Source organism: Monopterus albus, unplaced genomic scaffold (genome assembly GCF_001952655.1).
Source record: "Monopterus albus unplaced genomic scaffold, M_albus_1.0 scaffold5.1, whole genome shotgun sequence".
Lineage (NCBI taxonomy): Eukaryota > Metazoa > Chordata > Actinopteri > Synbranchiformes > Synbranchidae > Monopterus > Monopterus albus.
Window position 1 is genome coordinate 2949625 of NW_018127885.1, and position 22620 is coordinate 2972244.

Below are 22620 nucleotides of genomic sequence, written 5' to 3' on the forward strand. Positions count from 1 at the left end.
AGGACAGATTTGTTCACAGGTAGAGTATCTGTTCTGTATTATCCAGTTGTAACACCGCTTGCTTTTCGTCTCTCTTTAACGTGCCGCCTTCACGTTCTTTTTCGGCTCTGTCTGACATTTACATATTTCCTAAAAAACATAACCTTCTCGGAGGGAAAGGCTTTTATTCACATGTTAGAGGAGAGACTTGGGGGGGAAGCAAAGGCTTTGAAGTCATCAAATTTAACACTGATCACTCCTTAACCCCAAATATTTAAATATTTTAAAGAAGACTGTGATAGGAGGTGTAAAGCTACACTGCTTGATCTAACTGCATGATATCACATTCAAGTGACAGCAAGACCATAACAAGACTTTCAAATAAGCCACTTTAAATTAAAGCTGACAGCTTAAAACAAGCATGGGTGACTGCTTAATTAGTAAATGAAAGGAGATATTTCATTTCCTCTGAGTGTGAAAGGGCTTAGGAGGCTCATGGAAACCTTTCAAAAAGCCTTAAGATGCTGAGTTTGAAAACAGATGCAGCGTACTGAGAGAACATTAAACCTCTCTTAAGACTATTTCTTAAACTAAAAAAGTAAATATTCCTCTATTATATATTGAGGTTTCAAAGTAAAGACAAATGAAAGACTGCTAATAAATTCAGTACACAAAGATAATCATGTTCGAGTTTATATACATAAAAAAATGGAATTTTCTGTATTGCTGTTGTTTAAGTATCAGTTTGCCTGTTCCTAGCAATAATAGCAAGTGCTGCTTCCCACTTTGTATGTGCTGACATATCATGCAAGTTTCATGTGCAAACTAGTCCATCCTTTCAGACAGGATTTGGTGGATATGCCTGTGTTTTTAAAAGAAGCTGGCTTTTTTTCATAGCCCCAGGTCATCACAACGGGATATATTGAGCGCATTATGGATATGAATCCTGGGCCTAGACACGCAGCACAAGGGTCATTGCTCGGAGGCTTTGCCTTAGTTCCACACTTCATTGCCATAAAGCAATAATACACATCCCTGTTAACTCTTCAGTCTTCATAGAAAACAGTGGGATGAGTGTAATTGAATAGTAAGTGCTGTGGGGAAGTGTAATTTTCAGGCTACTTAAAGATTTCCTGTTGTTTTGTTTTTCAAGACACTACAAAGATTTAATAAAAATAAAAATCATTTATGATGTCTCATGAACAAACAAGTGAAAAAGACTGATAACTTTCGGGGCAGAGTGTGCTGCTGTGTATACTTTGTTAATTTGTTCTGGTATTAAAATTAACTATTCAATTTACACAATGACAACATAAAAAAATCCTACTATCGTGTCCCCAGCAGCAGTGCAAAATCTAATTGACAAAGCAGTTCAAATTTGATTTATAGATTTTCAGAGAGATACAGAGTGACACTGAATACCCAGAGGAACAAAATAAAGAGCTGCATTCTACATTGTACAACTGTTTCATAGATGCTGCCCTCATTTAGGAGACATGAAAATATTTCTATTCTTAGCCATAAAAGAGCTTCTGAGAAACAACTGTCATGGCGACTGTGGTAACAAACTGACTAAGACTGGTATGGTACCTTGGTAGAATATTTTCTGTTTTCAAAAAAAGCCTTAGTTGGATCATAGCTGTTGTGTTTGATTTCACCTTGGTTATTCAGGACAAAATATTAGCAGAGTTCACACTTCTATAGAGGCCACTGAGTAATGTCACTATAACACTGTAAGTGTTTATGGTAAAGCGTAAAAGATATATTTGTATTTATTTACAGTGAAAATCAAGATGTGGTAAACAAATTATCCCTTAAAATGTTAAAAGGAGACAAGATAATATACCTTCTCATCTTCCTCGTCGTCTTCACCAATGGTCATGTTCACCTAAGACAAAATATAGGGTAGAGGGTGAATTCAAACGAACAGGACATGTGGGCACTGGAGCATTTTTAACAAACACCTAGTAATGGAATTTTCTTTGAGTACATTCACCCCTATTGGGAGAGGCTTGTTTCCATAGAGACTGCATCACAGGGGTGACCTCACACAAAAGGAGAGGTGAAAGAGGGCCTTCCTCACAAGAGCACTGTCACACCAAAGCAATCTCATTTCTCCCCAACATAAGCTCACAGAAAAACAGAAAGAGGAAAGAGAAAAAAACACATTTAATTTGGATGCTGTTGCCTAGATCACTTTATATCAAGTCATCCCTGACCCCGCTATGGTGCACACTGTGACACTGCCAGGGAATAGAGCTGTGTCATTGTGGGCCAGAGGGTCACAGAGGGGTGACAGTCTCTCCACACTGGATATGAGGGTGAGCCTGGGTTTTAATGTTGCCCAGGGATGGCATCTTTGCCAGTAGCCATAAACACAATCATTCACTGGGGATGTTGCTTTGGGGAGGGTGTGCGAACGGGCCAGCCCCTGGCTGGCCGGGGAGAAGGCTTACAACATAGTGAAATTGGGGGGCAGTCAGAAGTGTGAACAGCATTAACCTTCACAGACATGTGTAGGGCACAGTTTCCATAACAGCAGATAGAGAGGAGACTGTGGTAAGTTGTGAAAAGAACTGAAATCCTGCCTTTACAGATGTGGTGGGACGATATCAACAGACTAAAGGCTATGCTTCCATTTACAGTAATGCATTTTAGTGGCGTCTTACTACTTGATGTTTTATTAGGCTTGATGTTTTTATTTTTATTATTTATTTCATTGGAAACTGTGTAGAAACCAGCCTGGCCAACTGTAAAATGTAAAATGCTGCCACAAATGACTGTACTCGGAGATGCATTTTATGGAACAGCTTCTGTATAATACAGTATACACTCAGTTGGCAGTTTAATAGGTACATCTAAAACTATTGCAGTCTCGTACAGCCAATCCTGCAATAAATCCTCCTCCATATGCTATAGTGTTCAGGTTTTGCTGAAATTGTTTTACAGAGGTGCTGATTCAACTTTGGAAGGTGCAGTTTCTGCGGCTGAACTGTACTGCATTATAGTAACACTGGTTTCTATTATTTTGTCCACCCTATTTATATGAATGGCCTTGGGCTAAATAATAAAAACACCTATCTGTACAATTCAATACAGTTTTAAAGCAGCACAAACGACATCATACAAAATGACCATACAGAACAACAAAAACTAAACAGTATCACCTTCATTTATAACAGGATTTATTAATTATATTTGAATCTGCAGATGTATTGCAGGACTGCTGTATTAAACTGGATTGGTTGTGTGTGGCTATATGAGAGCGTACAAACTGTTAATTGACATTAGTGTTAAAGTGCAGTATGATTTCATTCCATCGCGGTTTGATCGTAGGTGGGTTAACATATGCAGTCGATTGAATGTGCACTCAAACTGTATGTCTCTATAGATCTCTGTGGATGAACACTGTGGAGTTCAGAGTCCTTGTCACTCACAAGGTCCTGGTTGGAAGTGTCCTTCCCTGCAGTGAGCTGGAAGTAGTTCCATCCGATGAGAAGAAGCAGGAACAGGGGCAGCATGAAGAGCTCCCAGTTCCACACTGTCACAAGGAAGATCTGAGGACACAGGACATGACAGAGGAACACAAAGCACATCACACTATAGCATCCTTATCCAGTTTTCAAATCTCAGCAAGCCTGTTCCCAAAGCAAGATCTATAATGGGTTTAACCACATTCTAAATCTCATGAAAAGCACTACAGAATGTAAAGCCTCGGAGATTTACAGCCGACGGCAACAGATTTTTTGCTTAGTGGTTTGAAAGTAACAAACATTCAAGGAGAACTTTTAATATCTAGAAATCCTATTTATATACACACACCAATAACACTGTGCTGGCAGAGTGCCTTACTGCTGAACAGAAAGTATGACATGGATAAGCATGGTATGCTGTCTTTTAACTAGCACATCAAATCCTCTTAGAGTCGGAGGCAGTGAGTCTCTGTGACGATGCACATATGGCGACTGGAGAAGCATTTGCAACATTTACCCCCTCTGTGGCGATAATACTGAGAAAAGCCAAGACCCCTGATAGAAATAAGATGGATCACACTGAATAAGTAATCTTTCATAATTCTGTAAAGGAGTGGTGCTAAGCACGTTGCACAACACCCACTGCATTTCACAGCAGAGCACTAATTGGACTGCTGCATTTAAACCCATTTAGTGACAGCCTAATGAGTCTGTCTCCAACTGAAATTATCAGGGATGTGTGAGGAGGTTCATACTAGCAGGTTGACAGGGATAAAATAAAAATGTCACCCACAGCAAGTTGAATCCTAAAATCTATTATTGTGTCATTATGTGCCAATATACCCAACATATGGTCCACTTCTATTTACCACATACATCGTTGACAAGGTAATTTTTTCCTCATAGTTTATATACAATATTTCCCATAATAAATACATAATTTGCAACCGTTACATTTATTGTACTTAATAAAATATGTTTTTTTTACAAAGTGCAATTAAAAACATTGTATGTACCGGTTATACTGAAACCATATGATGCAGTACTGTGAAGTCGAGGCTTAAGTAGCTGGAGGCTGGTTAGGGTATGAACAATATGTTCAAGTTAAGCCCGAGACAGGATGTGAAGCACCGAGGCCTTCAGGCCTCAATAGCAGGCCTGTAAACAGCAGACTGCTCCTGTCACAGCAACCAAGCATAGTCCATGCATGTTGCTCAGGGGACCAGTCTACCTACTGCCACACCAGGCCTAGCTTCAAATGGCCGCCAGGGAAATGTGAACCATGAGTAAAGCAGACAACACTGTGGCGCACGTGCCACAGGCTTCACCCCTGCGTTGTTTATCATACTGTCTATTCATACAACATGAGAGATGTTCGGCAAACTAAGGTGTCATGCACAATCACAAAGGGATGACCAAGACAAGTTTATCTGAATGCACAGTGTGCAGCAACAAACCGAAGCTGGTGGGGGATTCAAAAAAAAAAAAGTAAACAATGAATATGCATGATATGCAGAGGTAGCTGCAGTACATCTTCCCTCCGTTATGAATAACCTACGTCATGTGTTGTCACCTCGGTTCCCATGAGGCAATTCTAAAGCAACGCTCTCCTCACCCCAGAGGAATTCAGCTGGCTGGTGGACAGGTAGCTTGTCATATTCCCAGTATTCTTGTAAAAAAAAGAAAAAGAAAAGAGGGGAAAATGTGCCTGAAAACTAAAGTCTAATTGCTTGGTCTCTGTCTTCCTGTGCGAGTCAACAGAGGGAGCCAATTCATTTCCGCCCAGGGAGCTGGCAGCGAGAATCTGTCATAGGTATTCATAATCGCCCACTAATGCAAATTTCTGCTCACCGTGTTCTGGCTCAGTGGACAAGATAAAAGCCTACAGAAATAAAATGCGTTGTGTCCAAACTGAGTGCTTAAATGAGGGTATAAACCAAAACTGTCAGAAATATCTTCTCAATTCCTCCCTCATGGTATGTCAGCCCATGTGTTCAGGATTTACATGCTTTTTTAACACTAATAAAAACAATAGAGAGAGAAACATCTGGGAAAACCTCCCAGATTGCTTCACTCAGGTGCACAGACTGAGATTTGGCCGTCAGATATCCCACGGTAATAAGCAGGCGGGACTATACTGTACCTTCCCCTTGTCTCTCCACATTCTCCAGCCTTTCCTTGAAATGGAGACAGAACTAATTCCCCACTAAGTGGCTTATGTTTTACTATCAAGCAGCTGAGTGATTAAAGGGCATGTTGGACTAAGTGCAACCTTTCAGGTAGAAGTGTAAATTTGTATAAAATAATCCATATTTTAATTGCCATCAAAGATGGGCTCCATTTCAGTCTTAAGGGCTTGAGTGCAATTTTTTTTTTTCCATCTCTCTAAATTATACATGACAAGTAAAACCTCAAAGCTCTTCAACATGACAATGCTAATATGTTGCGTGAGTGGTAAACAATCATTAATTTAACCAAAAACAAAGCAACAAGCAAAAGTTAAGGGAGGTCATTAATAACATACTGTGCCTGAACATTTAGGTCTACATATATCAGAACTATATAACGAATGACTTGTAATTGAACAAGTGTTAGTATGTCTTGTGCATGGGAAGAGTGTCTCTAATGTAGGAAAACTCCCTTGACAAACACCATTTAGCTGAAAAATGTCTGTATGATTATGCACATGGTGCCTAGGGAGAAAAAGAGAGAATGAATTCATAAAACTATTAGCAAACGGTAGAGTAGATGATGGAGATGCACTCTCCTTAGCCACCTGTAAGCGCTTGGAGAAGGGGGCAACCCTGGGCAGAGCTGTTCTGCCAGCAGGGTTAAGAACAGCCTGACAGATTTGTTTTATAGTGCCATTAATATGATTCCACTAAATGCATTCAGCACCTTCTCATGTAGATCCCCTGGCCAGCGGAATCCAGCACCTAATAATAAAGCACTCAGCTATTAAAAGTGTGAATAAAATAACTTAAAGCTGAGCAAGCACGGCAGCTCCCACCACCCACACTCTCCCAGGAGATGGAGAAGGAATCATAGCAGGGACAAACGGACAAAGACACTTTCTATAAGAGTTGCCACCAGCCTGTAAATTGATTAACAGAGAGGTGGCCCAGTCTACCAGCTCAAACTGCTGACAGACAGACGTACAGTGCCATCAGACTGCAAGGCTCCCAAATGCTGTCCTTATACACTACAACAGACCAGGGGCTATAAATATAGGCATCACATTGGTATTACACACAATACTGTTAATGAGCTAACTAATAGTTAATGAGTTAACTAAGCTAACTAAAAAAGTTTTCCACTATTTTTTACATGATATATTAAAATAAACACAATTTACCATCCAAAATACATCAGATTTAATCTTGGCTGTATCTTCACTACTTCACTTCAGTTGCATTCCAAGCTAAACAAAGTAAAAAGAGCACCAGCCAACATTATGAGGGTCAATCACAGGGGCCGTGGACAAATGTCAGATTACGTGAACATATACTGAAAGAGTTTAACAAGACTGACTACATGCAGCAGAGTTTGAGTATGTGCGCTTGTCTGTGTCTGTGTGTTTGATTTGTTTTGTGCGTTTGCGAGTATGTATACAGTTATCGGGAAAATAAATTAAAATGAACATTCTTTTAGAAAATAGATATGAGCCTCTACAAAAACCTTGAAAAGGCTTTACTCAGATAGAGATGTTCTTTTCTGGGTAAAATCAAGGGCAGTAAAATTAATCAGCATTACCTCCTCAATTAAAAACAAGAGAGAGAGAGAGAGAGATTAATAATGAATCAAAGGCAAAGTAGCAGCTCAGCACACACAGGTCGCTAGTTGTTTTTTTTTCTTCCTTTTTTACCAGACAGAGTGAAACACAGTCTTGCTGAGGGCTTACTGTATGTTGGGGACAGCAGTGGCAGGCTTTAAAATAGCTGTAAACACAGAGCAATGAGACATGTAATTTGTGTTGAGCTTGGGCCAGTGTGGGGACAGGCTTTCAGAAGGGTGTCGGAGGCAGAGGAAGCACAGATAAGATTTCTCTTCAGGGCAGGTAGAGTGTGTGGGCAGCCATGGTGCTCTGAGCTAACACTGAATAAATATTTCACATACGCTCAGCTCAAGTCTTATCAACTGGGAAAAGAGAGAGAGAGGAAGATGAGGTGAAAGAAAAAAGGCTGTACTGTATTTGAGCGAAAGTGATAAAAACGAGGGATCTCGTGTCCCTCTTCAGCAGGTCGAAATCGGCGGCAGCAGTTCTGGAGTGTGTTACAATTCATAAATCAATTTTCAAATCAAATAAGGGTCCTAAGATTGGCACTGACTATTACGTTTATTTTTTGGCTTAAAAAAGCAACAGAATAAATATAGCAATATAGTATAGAAATAAAATAGTAATACAACCACAGCTAAATGTAACCATAAACAAAATATACTCCTTGGAAATTTCAAAACTAAAATTAAACCATAAAAAATTTTAAATGGCATTATATAGCCAAATTTCAGCAAATTCACTGATTACTAATTTGTAAACAAAGGGTTAGCTATAGCAAAATAATAACCAAATGCCACAGCATGTAAGGATGCTGACAAGGTGCAGTGCATCAGTGATAGCACCTCTTTATCAAAGCACTGAGGAAGAATGGGCGTGTGAGGCAAAGCATTAGCATTTGCTCAGAGGGCCAGCTCTGGCCATTGTCTCCCCACCTGTCTGACACATGCCAGGGCCAGAGTAGCTGCAGTATGAGGCCGAAGTAGGGCAGTCAGCGAGGGCCAGGGGGTGCCTGTCAGTGGTGGCTACACTGACCCTGCACTCCAGCACTGGCCACTAGTGTTTAATCTGTGTCGGAAGCGTTAACACTGAGCAACCTCCTGGGTGACAGATCTGCCATGCGAGCCTCTTCCCCTGAGGAGGTGGAGAGGGAGTGGCGTGGACTCTCTCTCCCTGTCAGTTCGGCTCACATGCACATTAACGCGCCGGGGCCAAGAACAGCCACACACGGGGCAGACAGGTCGCCGCCTCAGCTGCCTGGGGAGAGGTGTCCTCTGTGGCTAGGACGGTGGTGAGTATGTTAAAGGCGGTCATTATGATACAGCACACAGAATGGGGTTAAACACAGAGCATATTTCATCTAGCCTGAAAACACATATAGTATAAAACAACAAAAGTACAACAGATGAACAGACAAAGCCTAGCCTACTCAGGTGTCAACACGTTTATTTTGTGAAGTCAACTAATATTATCCTGATTACACTTGTTCATATTTAAGTTACTTCATGTTGTTTAATAAGACTAAATAATACTGATGAATTTGGTTACTTTGAAATAAAATCAGTCACATTCTTAAATGAAATCCATGTCCTAAAAGATATAAAAATGGGAACAATTTCACAGCACTAATGAAATAAATATTAAAAGTGAAAGCTTATTAGTTCCACTAATAAGGGGACATGTTTCAAGGTTACATATTGCATTCAGCCAGCCTCAAGAGCTTTGAGTTGACACATAGCCATTCGGGGCAGCTAAATAATAATACTGTGTTAAGTCAGGAGGCACTGCTGAGCAGTTTCCAAGCAGTCATAGCTTATCATTTAATAATTAATAGATCTCAGACTGAAACCATGCATACACACATTGGAATCACTGCCATCATTTTTTTTCCTACTAGACACATTCCCACTGCACAGTCTGTGAGAACTCCCACAGCCATGAAGATGAAGACTATAACCCCCATGAGAATGAAGAAACCCACTCATTTAAGGCCTCTAACTTTTTCAAACAGAGAGAAAACAGATGCAAAGCAGAAGCAAAGAGAAAATTCGCAGGCATCCACAGTCCTCTCACTGTTCTCACAAAAGCTCGGCCACACTGCAATGCAGTAAACCACAAACGGGCAGATCCAAGACTCACAAAGCATCTCATTTTCAGGGATGGTGTTAACAAGAACAATTATGACAACTCTGATTATGGCTTTGATCTCGGCCAGGCTGGTATTCTGGTTAATGGCCCCGACTGCTGTGGCTCTACACAGGTGGTCTCCTGAGACCTCTGGAACCAGATCTGACCCTGAACTGCCCTCATCTGGGGAGAGGATGATTCTATCAGCCCACCAAAAAAAAAAAGCCAGTTGCAGCTGCCAAGTGTGTTTACAGCTGCACCGCATCAAACATTCATCAAATGCCATCTTTACAGTGTGTGATGTGAGGCAATCAGCATTTCACAGGCTGTCAAATGATGTCTAAAGCGGTTGCTACCTGGCAGTGTCAAAAAGAAAACAGTTCAAATACTCACATAAGGTATACAGGTTTCTTTCTAGTCTAACTCCTGACAGATGAGGTACCTCATATGTTAAAATATTAATTCTACTTAAATACTTAAAGTGGTCTAATGACAGCAAAGCTCAAAATCAGCTTTCAAGTGTAAATGATCCTTTTTCCTTTTTAACTTTCATCTATTTCATCTAAATCAAAATTGCTCTCAACTTAAAACTTCTGAAACAGATTCATTTGGCTGGATGATACATGCTCATTTAGTTCTTTTTCTTTTTAAAGTGGAAGAAACTTGTCCCTTGGTTTAATGCACAGAATAGAGGATTCTACTCTAAGTTGTTCCCACGAATGACTCCTGGTGGGAAAAGTAACTGATCTCCTTAGCGCCTCCATTCATATTTCCAGCAGTGCTGTAGCTCCATCTACAGGTCCCATCCTTGTGTGCAGCAAAGAACTCTGAGTGACCCCTCTGCAGTCAGTGCTGATGTATAGCACATTCATCTCTTTCAGTCTTAGTGAAAAGCACATCTAAAGGCCATTATTTTATGAAGATTTTAGCTGTCACATTTTCCCTCTCTCAGAGAAAGGAAGATGTTGTTGTCAAAGTCTTGAAAAGTGCAGATCCTAGGCTCATTACTGTAGCATAAACAAGCAGAGGGGGGTGAAAAAAATCTTAATTTCTTGTTTGTATTTCCATTCACTGATGAAAATGTTTGAGGAATTCGCCAAACTTTGTTTAAATGTATGAGAAAGATTTTTTTCCTTCTCAGATTTCTTTTTTTTTATTACATTACCTAATTAGAGAGACTCTATTTCAATCCTGCAACCCATTGGTGGGAATTCTAAGGCAACTTCAAACAGTGTGGACTCTACCTATGAGATTGCATAATCAAAACAAGTAACCTTCTGCACTTGCAAGCAATACTGCAAGCATTTCCATTCCTCTCACACACTCACTAGCAGCATAAAACCAGCCCATCAGTCTGTAAATGTTGAATTTATATGTTCGAGATGTGCGGCTTTCTGATAGCCACTTGTGAGGGGAAAGTTATCTTGATATGAACAAACAACACTTCTCCAAAAGGAAAAAAAAAAACCATACAAAAAAAAAAAAAACACACACTTTCCCCACATTCCCATTCACTAATGCAAACCAGAGTGGTGATCCTTCAAGCAAAATTTGAATACCTTACACACCACACACCAACAACCACTTCATAATGCATACATGAATCTACATAAACAGGATAGCAATGTAGACTGCTTGATGTGTAGAGGTCAGAAAATTGGCCTGTGGGAACGACTGATATAATGGCTAAGTATTCCTGGTAAAGCACTACACGAGCATCCCGCAGTCCCAGTAGAAACCACAGCAGCGGTAATGCATTACAGGATGTATATGGTGTAAAAGGGTAGGACTGCTTTGCCTGCTTGATAAATAATGGATTGTAATGTATAATAAAGCTAGGCCTGCCACTGCAGTGTTTCCTACCAGCATACCCTGAGAAGCCCTGCGCTGTCTGCCACTGTGGAAAAGAGCAGACACTTGTGGTATAATTATGCACATCTGAGAGGCAAGCAGAGGCCATCTGTCAATGTCTGAATTAGTTACCTTATTACCACTGCCTAAAGATATAAAGATAGGAGTGGGAGCTGCTTTCATTTAGGCACATGGTGGAATGGTGGCTTTAGACAGCTCCAAACACTAACTTAATTTCAAATGATGACTCGGTGGAGGAGGAGTGCCTGTTCGGTGTCCAGCCTTGGAGAAGGCCGAGGCACAGGTGAGGACAGTGGCATGGCATTGAGCTTGTAATGACAGTCAGTCAAGACCTAGTCGTTACCTTCACCGACTGTTTTTACTGTTACTATCAATTACATGCTTGTACAGTAACTTGTCAAGAATGTAAGAAACCACTGGACAAAAAAAAAAGAACTTTTCACTTGATAAAGTCACGGTCCGTTGACAAGTGGGTGATGAATACGCAGCGGCAGATCTACTTTGTTTGGGCGATCCTCACCGTGCACCTTTGACACTTTGAAGACTATTTGAAGCACACCTCACTGCAGACAAGCGTGTACGCTGACTACTCTGTTTACTGTTTGGTGCCTGATATTTTTAAGCTTTTAAAAGCCACTATGTTGGTGTATAAAAACAGATCAGTAGTTTCAAACATAAGGACAAAGCAGCTACTGTGTCAAAGTCACAAAGATTACCATTTCACTGTCAGGGAGCAGATAACACACAAATGATAAAAATAAGACTGGAGAGGACTGCACTACTGTAAAAATACTAATCGTGATAAAAATAGTGAATATGTACAGTTTTTTTTTCCTCATTCTATGATCTCTATTTGTGCACTGCACTGCTAAACAGCAAGTGGAGTAGAAGTGGAAATGAAAGATTAAAGCGTGGCACCACACACACCCATCACCTGCAGAGGATCTAATTATAAGTGGAAGAGGATGGCCCTATCCCACTGACCTGTCACCTGTCAGCCTACCTATCCCCCTGCTCTCCTGCACATATCCCTGCACCCAAGTCTCTCGCTATCTGCCTTCATAGACCACACTTTTAGCGAACTGTCTTCCTCTTTCTGCTCTCCAACTTTCTTTCCCAGATAGTAGCCTGCCTCCCACTCTATCCTTTTACAATCGCCTGCATTGTTCTCTTTCTTCTTGTCTGTGTGTCCGCCTGTCTGTGTGCTGTGCTGTTCTAAAGGCTGTGATACACTGAGCCTGGCCATTGCCTGGGGGGATTTGCACCTCAGGATCAGTGAGAAGGGCTTACAGAATACACCAGGTATGAATTGCATGTCATCCTGAGACAGAGCAGACAGAAGAAAGGCAGTGAAAGAAGAGTTCTTCACACACCCTGTCTGTGACCGCTTCCTCACCCTAACACAGCGCAGGTTGGGCTTTCATGGCAAGTGTACACTCTTAATCATGACATTACATGTGCTGCACTGAGGGGGATTCACATGGTGATTTAAGATTATTTAAGCTTAGGATCCTAGATCACATAGCCTCATTAAAAAACAGCTAAACAGAGACATTTAAACAAGGTTCAAATCTCTGAGGCAGACTGTCACTCCTCCGCCCAAGGAATCTGAGACTGTGATCCTCCTTACACCGTCCCACGGGTTAGGAGGCTTTGCTAAGAAGTCAGATGTACAAACGCCAAAATCCCACCCCTTCAAATACACTCTAATGTCATCAGAACTGAAGGAAAGCCAAGTGGGGTTTGATTTAAAGGATAAAGCACATCCATCACATACACACTGGATAAAAACAGAAAGCAGCCATTGTTTTTCATGGGAAAAAGTGCAGAGAGAGAAAATGGCTAAACCAAAGTTTCTCCTCAACATCTAATTCACATAAAATGAAAGAGTTAAACCTGGGTTGCAGTGAAATGGGACAACATTTGTTTGCCCCAAGGCTTAAAGAGAGTTCATTAACGTGAGGCAATGACTTACCAGAAAGGCTATTAGACTCCGTTGCGTGCTCTCCCATTGAAAACAGCTTTTAATGTACTGTAACGTGTACAGAACTGCTGTGCTGATTTTTCGAACCCGATATATATTCTGGGCAAGAACCTAATGGCAAATAATTGGAACAAAACACCAGGTATTATCATTCAGCACTGGACATAATGTGTATAACTTTGCAAGGGTTGAATTGGCTTTAAAATCCCTAATTTGCTATTTGTGAAGTCCAATTAATTAATTAGCTTAGTTATGACCATTAAAAGTATGACTATGTGTGGCTTTGTTGTGGCTATGTTATTAGTGGGCTGTAAGGGGAACCTTCTGGAAAGCTTTTTTGTTCCATCTGCTAAAAATATCAAGAGATAACCTTTTTATTGAACTTCACGTTTTCCTCCATTAATTTTGTCTCCTTCGGCTGGAAGGTTTTGATACCAGCTCTGACCTGGTATAAAGAAAGAAGAAGTGAAAAAATTAATCCTAACATACAATACTGTAGTTTAACTACACTTTTTACTTCATACTATGTGATGCAGAATGTTATCACCATGCTTAAAATCTTGATCCCATTCAATTTGATTCTTACTGTGTTATAGATAACCTCCAGCACCAGTGTGATGGTTCCTTTAGACACACTTCCCAAGTTTTCTTTCTTCAAAAACAGACAAATCTGCTGCCCATTCTGAACCTTTTGGAATTTAAAAATAAAGTATATCCATAATCATAATTTACAATGATTTTACAGTATATTTTGTATTTCAGGTGTCAACATGTAAGAGTTTTGCAAACTAAACAAACGTACACTTAGTAAAGGAATGGCCACCTTCCCCAAAACGTTTGGGGCTTTGTCTCCATTTTCATCGAGGACAGTCAACTCTATCACATCACTGATGTCCTTAATAGGGCTAGAACATGCAGATAAGAGTTACACAAATGTTATTTACATTAACATATACAAAACAAAACAGGATATATAGTTGCTTCATAAAGTTTAAAATTTATTACAAATCAATAACTGAAAACTCATTTACACAAAGTATTCAGATCCTTTGCTGTGACACCAAACTGTAGTCACATGCATCCTGTTTGCTTTAATATTTCTTGAGATGTGTTTAGAAGTTTACTGGATTCCACCTGTGGCAAACGTTTAACTGACTGGACATATACATACTCTACATCAGCATGAAAACCAAGCCATAAGGTCCAAGGAGCTGTCTCTAGAAGCCTGTGATAAAACTTTTGGAACGCACAGATCAGGGCAAGGTTGTAAAACTCCAGCCAAACTGAGTAAGGTAGCTGATGGTCACTCTAAAAGGGATTCTGAAGTTCTCTGCAAGTAATGGGAAAACCTTTGAGGACAGCCATCTCAGCAGCTCTCCATCAATCAGGCCTTTGAGTGAGTCTGAATAACAAACATCGAGTCAAAGGCAGTTTCCTTGGAGTTTGCTAAATGGAATTTATAGGACTCTGAACACATGAAGGAAAATATTCTCTGGTCTGATGAGATAAAAACTAAACTTTTTTGGGGGGCAGAAATCCAAACATTCTGTCTGGTGACCACCAGGCACTGCTCATCACCTGCTAATACCTTCCCTTCGGTGAAACATGGTGGTGGCAGCGTCATGCTGTGGGGGTGCTTCTCAACAGCAGGGACTGGTCAGAAATGAGTGAAGGGTCAATGCAGCAAAATACAGTGAGGTCCTTGAAGAAAACCTAATCTGACACTGGGAGGATGATTCACTTTTCAGCATGACAATGACCCAAATCATACAACCAAGACATCACTGGAGCGTCTTCAGGACAAGTCACTGACTGTCCGTGAATGGCCCAGCCAAAGCCCTGACTTAAATCCACAGAGGATCTGTGAAGAGACCTGAAGATGAAAGTTCACAGATGCTTCCCGTCCAATCTGAGCATGAGAGGATCTGTCAGGAAGAATGGGATAAACTGCCCCAATCCAGGTGTGCAGAACTTGTAGAGACTTACTTACGAAGGCTCAAAGCTGTATTTGCTTCTTTAAAATACTGCTTTAATGGTCTGAATACTTCTGTAAATGAGTGATGTCCCAGTGTTTTTCGTCAGATGTCTTACTTACAGTGTAAAAGCTTTGTTCCATTCCGGATTTACGGTCTTGTAGATTGTGTGAGTGTGAAGTTTGCTGTTACCAAGCTCAAGAACACATAAGGGGTTGCTTTTTACTGCAAATGACAAATGTGCTTTATTATTTAATGCAAAGAAATCATAAAAATATTCATGAGAATAGAAAGCAGAGGAGTAAACTGTTACAAATTACCATTGAGGTCTGTTGTAGGAAGATCATTTGCTCTTATAACCTTGACCTGAAGGAAGCCAACCTCCCCAGCACAGTTGTATGAGTTCTTTAAGCTCTGAAACAATGGATATGATTAAAATACCTTTGTAAGTGACTAACTATCACATAAAAATGCATCCTTAAAACCTGGTGTGAAATAGAATCGTGTTAATGTCACTGAAAATGTGTCCCCCGGCCTTTCATAAAATGCATGTGACACATTTGTTCTCCTTATTGAATCAACTGACATTAGGATCATTACTCAGCTGTAAACAGCAGCAGGATGTTATACAAACAATTAGAGACTTACAAATTTATTCTCAACTGCATCTCTCTCATCAGGCTTCTCCAAGGGAGCTGCTTCGATGTCAGAGATGGAGACTCCCCAGCAGGATCTCGGGGTGACCAGAAACACCAGGCTGCCCTTTCCTGGGTCCAGCACATGAGTGTGGAGCTGCCTCTCATTAAGTGGAAGACTCGATAGGTCAATCTCAAACCTGAGAAACAAAAAGAAAATCACTCCACTGAAACAGATAAGGCCAACTAGTTCTGTAAAGGAGCCAGTGTGAGCAGAAATTAACACAACCCACCAGGAGATACTCACATTCCCCATGATTCCTCACCCTTCCTCCCTCTCTTTGAGCACATCTCCACTTGCAGAGGTTCCTGGTTATCTTCAAACAGATTGAAGTCAAACTGCTCTCGCCACTGGGGATTGGCCTGAATGCAAAGGTTCTGAGGGCAGTAAGGACACAGATTGAGCACATACGATAACGAGTAACATGGAAACACACGCACACTCATATGCTTTCGACAAATTGTCAGGTTTGTGCATCGGACCGAGCGGCTCCTGCATGACAGATGGATTAAGTCTTCATTCAGTCCAACCAGAATGAGGCAGGAGAGGAGAAAGAGAGGTGTGTTATGTGTATGTGTCTCTATTTGTGTGTGCCTGTATGTGTGCACCTCAGTAGCCACTCTGGGATTGTAAACACTGACAGCTTCCAATTAGAATCAGCTTTGTTCAACAAACAAACAAGAAGAGAGGAAAGCAGAGAGGTTTACAAAGAAATGACACGACAACACAAGACAAGTGCACCACAGAATCATCAGGGGGGAGGCCAACAAGTACAGGTAGATGAACGGGGCATGCTGGGTATGCAAATGAAGGCAATGAAGCCCAGCACCCGAAGCGCAGGCAGGAGTGAGTGGCAGCCTTGCCCAGTCTAATGAGCTCCCTCTGCCATGGCCCAGTAAGCCAAGGTGGAGGTGAGTCACCTGCTGCTGACAGACACCTGCTGAAAGAAAGAAGCCGGGAAGCAGGTAGGGGCTGGAAGGAAAGACTTGAAGTATAAAGAGCAGACATTAAAAAGACATAGGAGGATGAGAAAGGGGAGCGTAGGAGAAGTGGGAAATAGGAAAAACTTTTTCAAAAACAAGTTCAACCTTGCTCTTGTACTTCTGATCACCAAGGCGAAAGCGGACGTAAATGTCCCCATGGCCATACTGCGGCAGGTCCTGTCCTTCCACCAAGGTGATGCCGAGGATCCTGGTCCACATCTGGTTCTTCAGCTGATACTTCTGCGCTTCAGCTGGCTGCCTGGATGGCGTGGCCTGTTTCAGCTGCAGGGCACACAGATAAACATAGATAATTATAGTTTTTTAAAAGCACCTTGTGTGGAAGCTCTGTGTGCTCCTCTCTGTTTACCTGCTCCTGCCTCAGCCTGGCACCTCATCATGTTCACAGAGTGCATGAAAGTAGGACAAAGGTTTACACTATACAGCACATCTCTGTTGGAGCACATTAGCACATCTCTACTGACAGGCAAGCCACACCACGGAGGCTCCTTGAGAGAGGAAGAGAGGGATGTCAGCAAGCAGCCAGATGTCCCTGGATGTGACAGTCCCACTCATCACTGGCTCCCAGACTGAGTGTGGGGAGGCAGGACACTTGGCATACTGCACCAGAGACAGCAGGCAGCACTGAGTAATGATGCAAACCACACAGCTCTCTCATCAGCGAATTATGCATACATGCAGTATGTATGGCCAGCATCAGAGTTGATTGCATGTTGGCAAATTCATCCATTTCATTTTATCAGCAAAAATAACATATTTCCTATGAACCTGAAGCTTTGAATCAAGGAAATCAAGGACAAGCACAGCAAATAATCCACTTCTCCTGCCATGTGTCACAGAGGGAATGAGAGCGAGAGAGGCCTTGATATGTTTCCATGTAAGAGTTCCCGTGAGGCTGTGCAGTGATAGGCCAGGGCTGTAAAAACAAACAGCAGAGAGGTTGTGTAGGGCTGACTGTAATTAAAGAGCAGGACCATAATCTGCTCTAGCCTCTTTGATTGCCCAGCTCCTTCGGCTGCCCCGGCGATGCTGCTTCAAACAGCCGCACTACAACTCCCCTGCCATTCCGGCCCCTCCTCTTCACTACAGGGTCACAACCCACATTGCCACCCAATCCGGAGGGGATCAAAGCACATCTCAGGGACCTGAATTAACATGGAATACCACAGGCACAGCCCTATAAATATCAGCCCCTTCAAAAGAAGAGGAACAGAGGGAGTAGAGGAGCGATATAAAACAGGCCTCAGCCAAGTCATCCCAAGTGTTTATCTTGGACACATTTCTATCTCAGCGGCCAATAAAACAATTCCACTTAACTGTAAGTGGCCCCTAAAGAGAATCTATTCCTGGTCCTAAAAGGGCTGTGCGATTGCTTCCATATGGTGGGACAGCATGGGGACAAGAACGATGAGCTCAGACCCAGGTCCATTTGGCTGGTACCTCAGCACTGTCCATCCACAGCTGTGATATTATATCCTAACATCTGGGTTATTGCCCGCTATGCCTGAGAATTATCAGCCTTGCCGATCTTAGGCATTCCACACTGGCAACATGCCTCGAGCAGCAGAGCCCCCCTCCCGCTTCTCCCATATGCCCCCCTCCTGTTTGAAACACTATCACACAGCAGAGTTTTACTTAGGCACTTGCCATTCCCCGTCTCTGTGGTGGTAACACAGAGGGAGAAAACGATGTTCTGAAAGAGGGGGAGTGGAGCTGCAAGAGCTGGGTATTCAGCACTTCCAGGATAGGTGTTAAATGCAATAAGACATTGTATGTTTGTCAAAAATGAAATGGGAAAAAATGGCATTGTTACATTGTTAAATTAGCACTGTAATTTAGGCAGCAGAACGCTGTGTAGAGTCCCATCACACATTTCTGTCTCCCTTTGAGTATCTTTAGCCATCTGTAGTGGATAACCTACAATGTGTATGAAAATGGCTTCATTCCTTTGTCATCTAATTTCAAACTGAGATTGTCTACTGGACCATCAAGAGACTGAACAGTGGCAGATGTAGTGACTACATAGGTGTGAATATAAACCCACTCGCTGCAAAGCGAGTCCCAAACAGCAACCCTCTTATTTCACTCTGAATCTAATTACAGCTGCAATATACTGAAAACCACTTGAGAGGAGATGTAACTTTGTTTACCACAAAACCAAATACTGTTCTATAATACTCATCTAAGGGCTCTTTCATGACAACATATTCAGTCAATATTATTATTTTGGTTTTCATCAGAATGTAATATTGCACCATACATTTCCACAGTAAATGATAGGCCTACCACTAAAAATAATATGCATCGAAAAAAAAAACTATAACCACAAAAGAATAAGGCTGTGCTAAAGCCAAGACTATACACAAAAGCAAGGGTTTTGAGCATACACCTTAAAAGCTTTGTTGCACCATATTACAGTGAGCTACTGCCCCCTAGTGCTTTACATCGGAACAACCATAAGCGCTGAATAAATGGCTAAGTTGAACACAGAAACACTACTGGCATTCTGGATAAAATTTGGTACTACAAGCTAAAAAGTAAATGTAATATTATTAAAATCCATACCTTATTCTTCTTCTTCGCATGCCATATCTATGAAACGAAAGGAATTACATTAATTAATAAAAGCAACTTAAGGAAGACTATGGACAGAGAACTGCATCAGCAAATATGTCTCATATTAGAAATGATCTTACAGGGCCTCTTTTGATGGTGGGATCTCTAAACAGTAAGCAAACATCAACAATAATAACCCCCATGTCATCTTCTTTGCTTTTTGGATCATCTAGCTGCAATTCCATTTCATAGGTTCTATGAAGAAACAGATAGGGCATAAGATTAAAGATGATTATTAATCATGAAATTAGCCTGATAATCTATCAAAAAATAGATCACTCACTTGAACAGTTCAAGATCTTTCAGGGAAATAGTGCTGGAACCCATGAATTCATCAGCAGTCCGATTTTTATCATAAACCTGCAACGACATTACAAACACAGAAGAGATTTCTAAGCAGAATTGTCGGCTCTTGTGCCAAGCCACTGTTGTATCAGTGCATTTCTGTTCAAACAAATAATGCCTACCCGAACATCCACAATATGGTCTCGATCTCGCAAAGGATGGGAGAAGGACTCATTCCATCTCGGATTCAAGTTTTTATAAACCACTTTGCTTTTATAAAACTGTTTTCCTTCCATTTTGAACTTGACATAAGGATCACTGGTACCTAAAATTAAAATGAAAGAACAAATCAGTAACACAATGGCGTTTAACACTAATGGCTTAATATGTTGATGAAGCATATAAACAAAGTGTAAACTACTGATTTCATACCAATCTATGCTAAAAGGGAATTATTTAATCCAAACTATGAATGTTTACTTCATACTGAATTATCACTCTAAAACGTACACTGTGTATGAAACCACACACACATACACACCCTTCCCCCATGCTGATTGTGTGAGAGACTGAAATATGTGACGAAGAGGTGTACCCCACACATGGCAAAAACAGAGGGATGTAGCAGTTTAATTGTGAAAGAGCAGAAACACTCGCCAGCATGAGGCAACCAGAAACCAAAATCTAGAAGCAACCAGTGTTAATCTCCCAAACCCGTTAAAAGATCTGTCTGTGAGTGGCGCAGGGGTATGGGACTTCTTTGTTTCTGCAATTGCATGCAGATTGGCCAAAAAATGAAAGCCAGTCCCATGCCTTCATTTGTGTAGGGGAATAAAGGGGTGCTTGAGAGAGCCTGCAGGGAGGCTTGAATCACATGACAAAGGCCCTGTGGGGATGGGCTGTCAGGCCTGTCAGCTCCCCACTCCAAATGAACATCTCGCAAAGGCAGGCAGGACCCACAGCAGCTCCACCCTGCCAGCCTGTGACAGGGAAACCTCCAGGCAACTTGACAGGAGGAGAATGTGGCAGCTAGCAAGGAGAAAAGCTCTGGCATGACTGAGAACGGTGACAATGGAAATTAATGGTGAAAAAAAAGGGGAGAACAAAAACCAAGGAGTGGGGGCTGGTGGCGAGGGTCTTTTCAGAATATGTAATGACAGTGTGCGCCATTGGTGAGTCTTTGGCATGGTGTTGATTGTTGGGCAAACAGTAGAGAGACAGGGGGGCGTGTGGGGTGTGGGGTTTGCATCATCATGGTGCCATCTTGTCAGGGAAAGTAAGGTCTCAACTAGCAGGGACCATGGAACTGGGCTTGGATTGTCTCACAATACCAGGTAGGAAACAGTCAAGCATAATTTTTGCTGTGCTGTGATTTTCCACAGACTAAGGGCTTACATTTTCAATTAGATACATTTGGTGTAGCTTTAATATTAATATCTTTCATGTACTGAATTATAACAGTTTTCTCTTATCAAAATGCATGCAACAACCTGTGCCCAAATACTGCCAAAAATAGTAAGTAATCATGCACAACGAATGCAAACATTTCCTCATGTTGTAGTTCTATGCATGGCCACCAGAGGCCACTGGTTTTACAAGGTAAGATCTACTGGGTCTCAGGGAGGGGTCATGTGAGTGTTCATTTGTATTTCACTTTCTTTTTCTATCTCTTTCTCACAGATCAATATAATTGTCACTGGAGACTCAAAACTCAATAGACAACCCAGTTATGAAAATTACCTCATTCACATATGTTCAAATCTTAACTACCTTTCAAAGTTTATGCACAATTTTGCAAACTATTGGCATATGTCAATTATTAATTGCAACCTAAGTATGGACTGGAATGTATTGCTTCAGTATGATTAGATTTACAATGTCAGCACTCCTACAGAAAACCAAAAGACACATTTTCAACATCAAACCTCAAAATCAGATGTTTTTAGTCAGCTGAAATAATCAGTGTTTGTAGATCATGCACTCTTTTTGATGAGTACTGATTGTGTCGTCTCAGTCTGCCTTGCGTCATACTGGTCTGACTGCATTTTTCTTAGTACAAACAGTATCAGCCCTTGACAAAAAAAGACGTCAAGAAAACTGAAGCAATAACTGAACATAGCCCAGCTTGCCTTTACATACAATAATACAACTTTCCACCGTACAATGGGCTTATAAACACAACAAGCTTAACAAGATGTAAAGTACACGCAGTGTGTACATGCAATGTTTCATCAAGGCCTCACCTTCCAACTGGTGCTACTGCATTTATTTAGTCTGCACAAGAAACATGGAGAGACATCTTTACGGAGATAAAATACTATCAAAAATGTTACAAATGCGTGTAATGCTTAAAATTGATTTTTTTGTGTGCAGTTCTTTAGAAAGTCATTATGTATTGTTACCTACGCATGCGTGGACCGTAATGCAGTAATCTTGAGATAAATATTGGCAAGCTTTAAAAAGTTACCTTTTTAATTTTGCGATATTTTTGAAGAATTTGATTATGAACCGTCTGCAAAAGAGAAATACAAAAATAATTAATACATACATGGAGACATCTGAATCATTTCAATCAAGTTGGTTAAAGCCTGCTAAATGTCATAATACTAGGAAAACGTGACCATTTGTCATGATATTCCCAATAATATGACGTAAAACAAATCTAATCAAAACAAACCACCAAACTTAAAATTGTCTACAAACATTTGTCAAACCATTTGAACATATGGCTAAATGTTCTACCAGTTTCAGGAGGGTAACATGGTACAGATAAGTATTTATGTAGCCACACTTAAAAAAAAAAAAAAAAAAAAAAAAAAAAACACAAAAATATCACATT

At 41.0% G+C, this 22620-nt stretch overlaps 1 protein-coding gene across 2 annotated transcripts in view; it reads right to left on the reverse strand.

Moving 5' to 3' along the window:
• The window catches only part of mctp2a (multiple C2 domains, transmembrane 2a), a 34646-nt gene that overhangs the window by 7836 nt on the left and 4190 nt on the right, over positions 1-22620 (reverse strand). Inside the window, exons 1-16 of one of the 2 annotated variants that reach the window (XM_020611203.1) lie at positions 22025-22091; positions 19964-20106; positions 19780-19856; positions 19577-19691; positions 19446-19472; positions 16968-17144; positions 16126-16256; positions 15832-16018; positions 15504-15597; positions 15306-15408; positions 14013-14115; positions 13797-13898; positions 13581-13655; positions 13202-13321; positions 3417-3536; positions 1826-1867 (exon numbers count right to left, since the gene is read on the reverse strand). In XM_020611203.1, the coding sequence (XP_020466859.1) occupies positions 1826-1867; positions 3417-3536; positions 13202-13321; positions 13581-13655; positions 13797-13898; positions 14013-14115; positions 15306-15408; positions 15504-15597; positions 15832-16018; positions 16126-16256; positions 16968-17144; positions 19446-19472; positions 19577-19691; positions 19780-19856; positions 19964-20077 (1587 nt within the window). In that variant the 5' untranslated portion in view covers positions 20078-20106; positions 22025-22091. Of the gene's footprint in view, positions 1-1825; positions 1868-3416; positions 3537-13201; positions 13322-13580; positions 13656-13796; positions 13899-14012; positions 14116-15305; positions 15409-15503; positions 15598-15831; positions 16019-16125; positions 16257-16967; positions 17145-19445; positions 19473-19576; positions 19692-19779; positions 19857-19963; positions 20107-22024; positions 22092-22620 lie in introns of those variants that run through there. The other variant, XM_020611193.1, reaches the window with a different exon arrangement.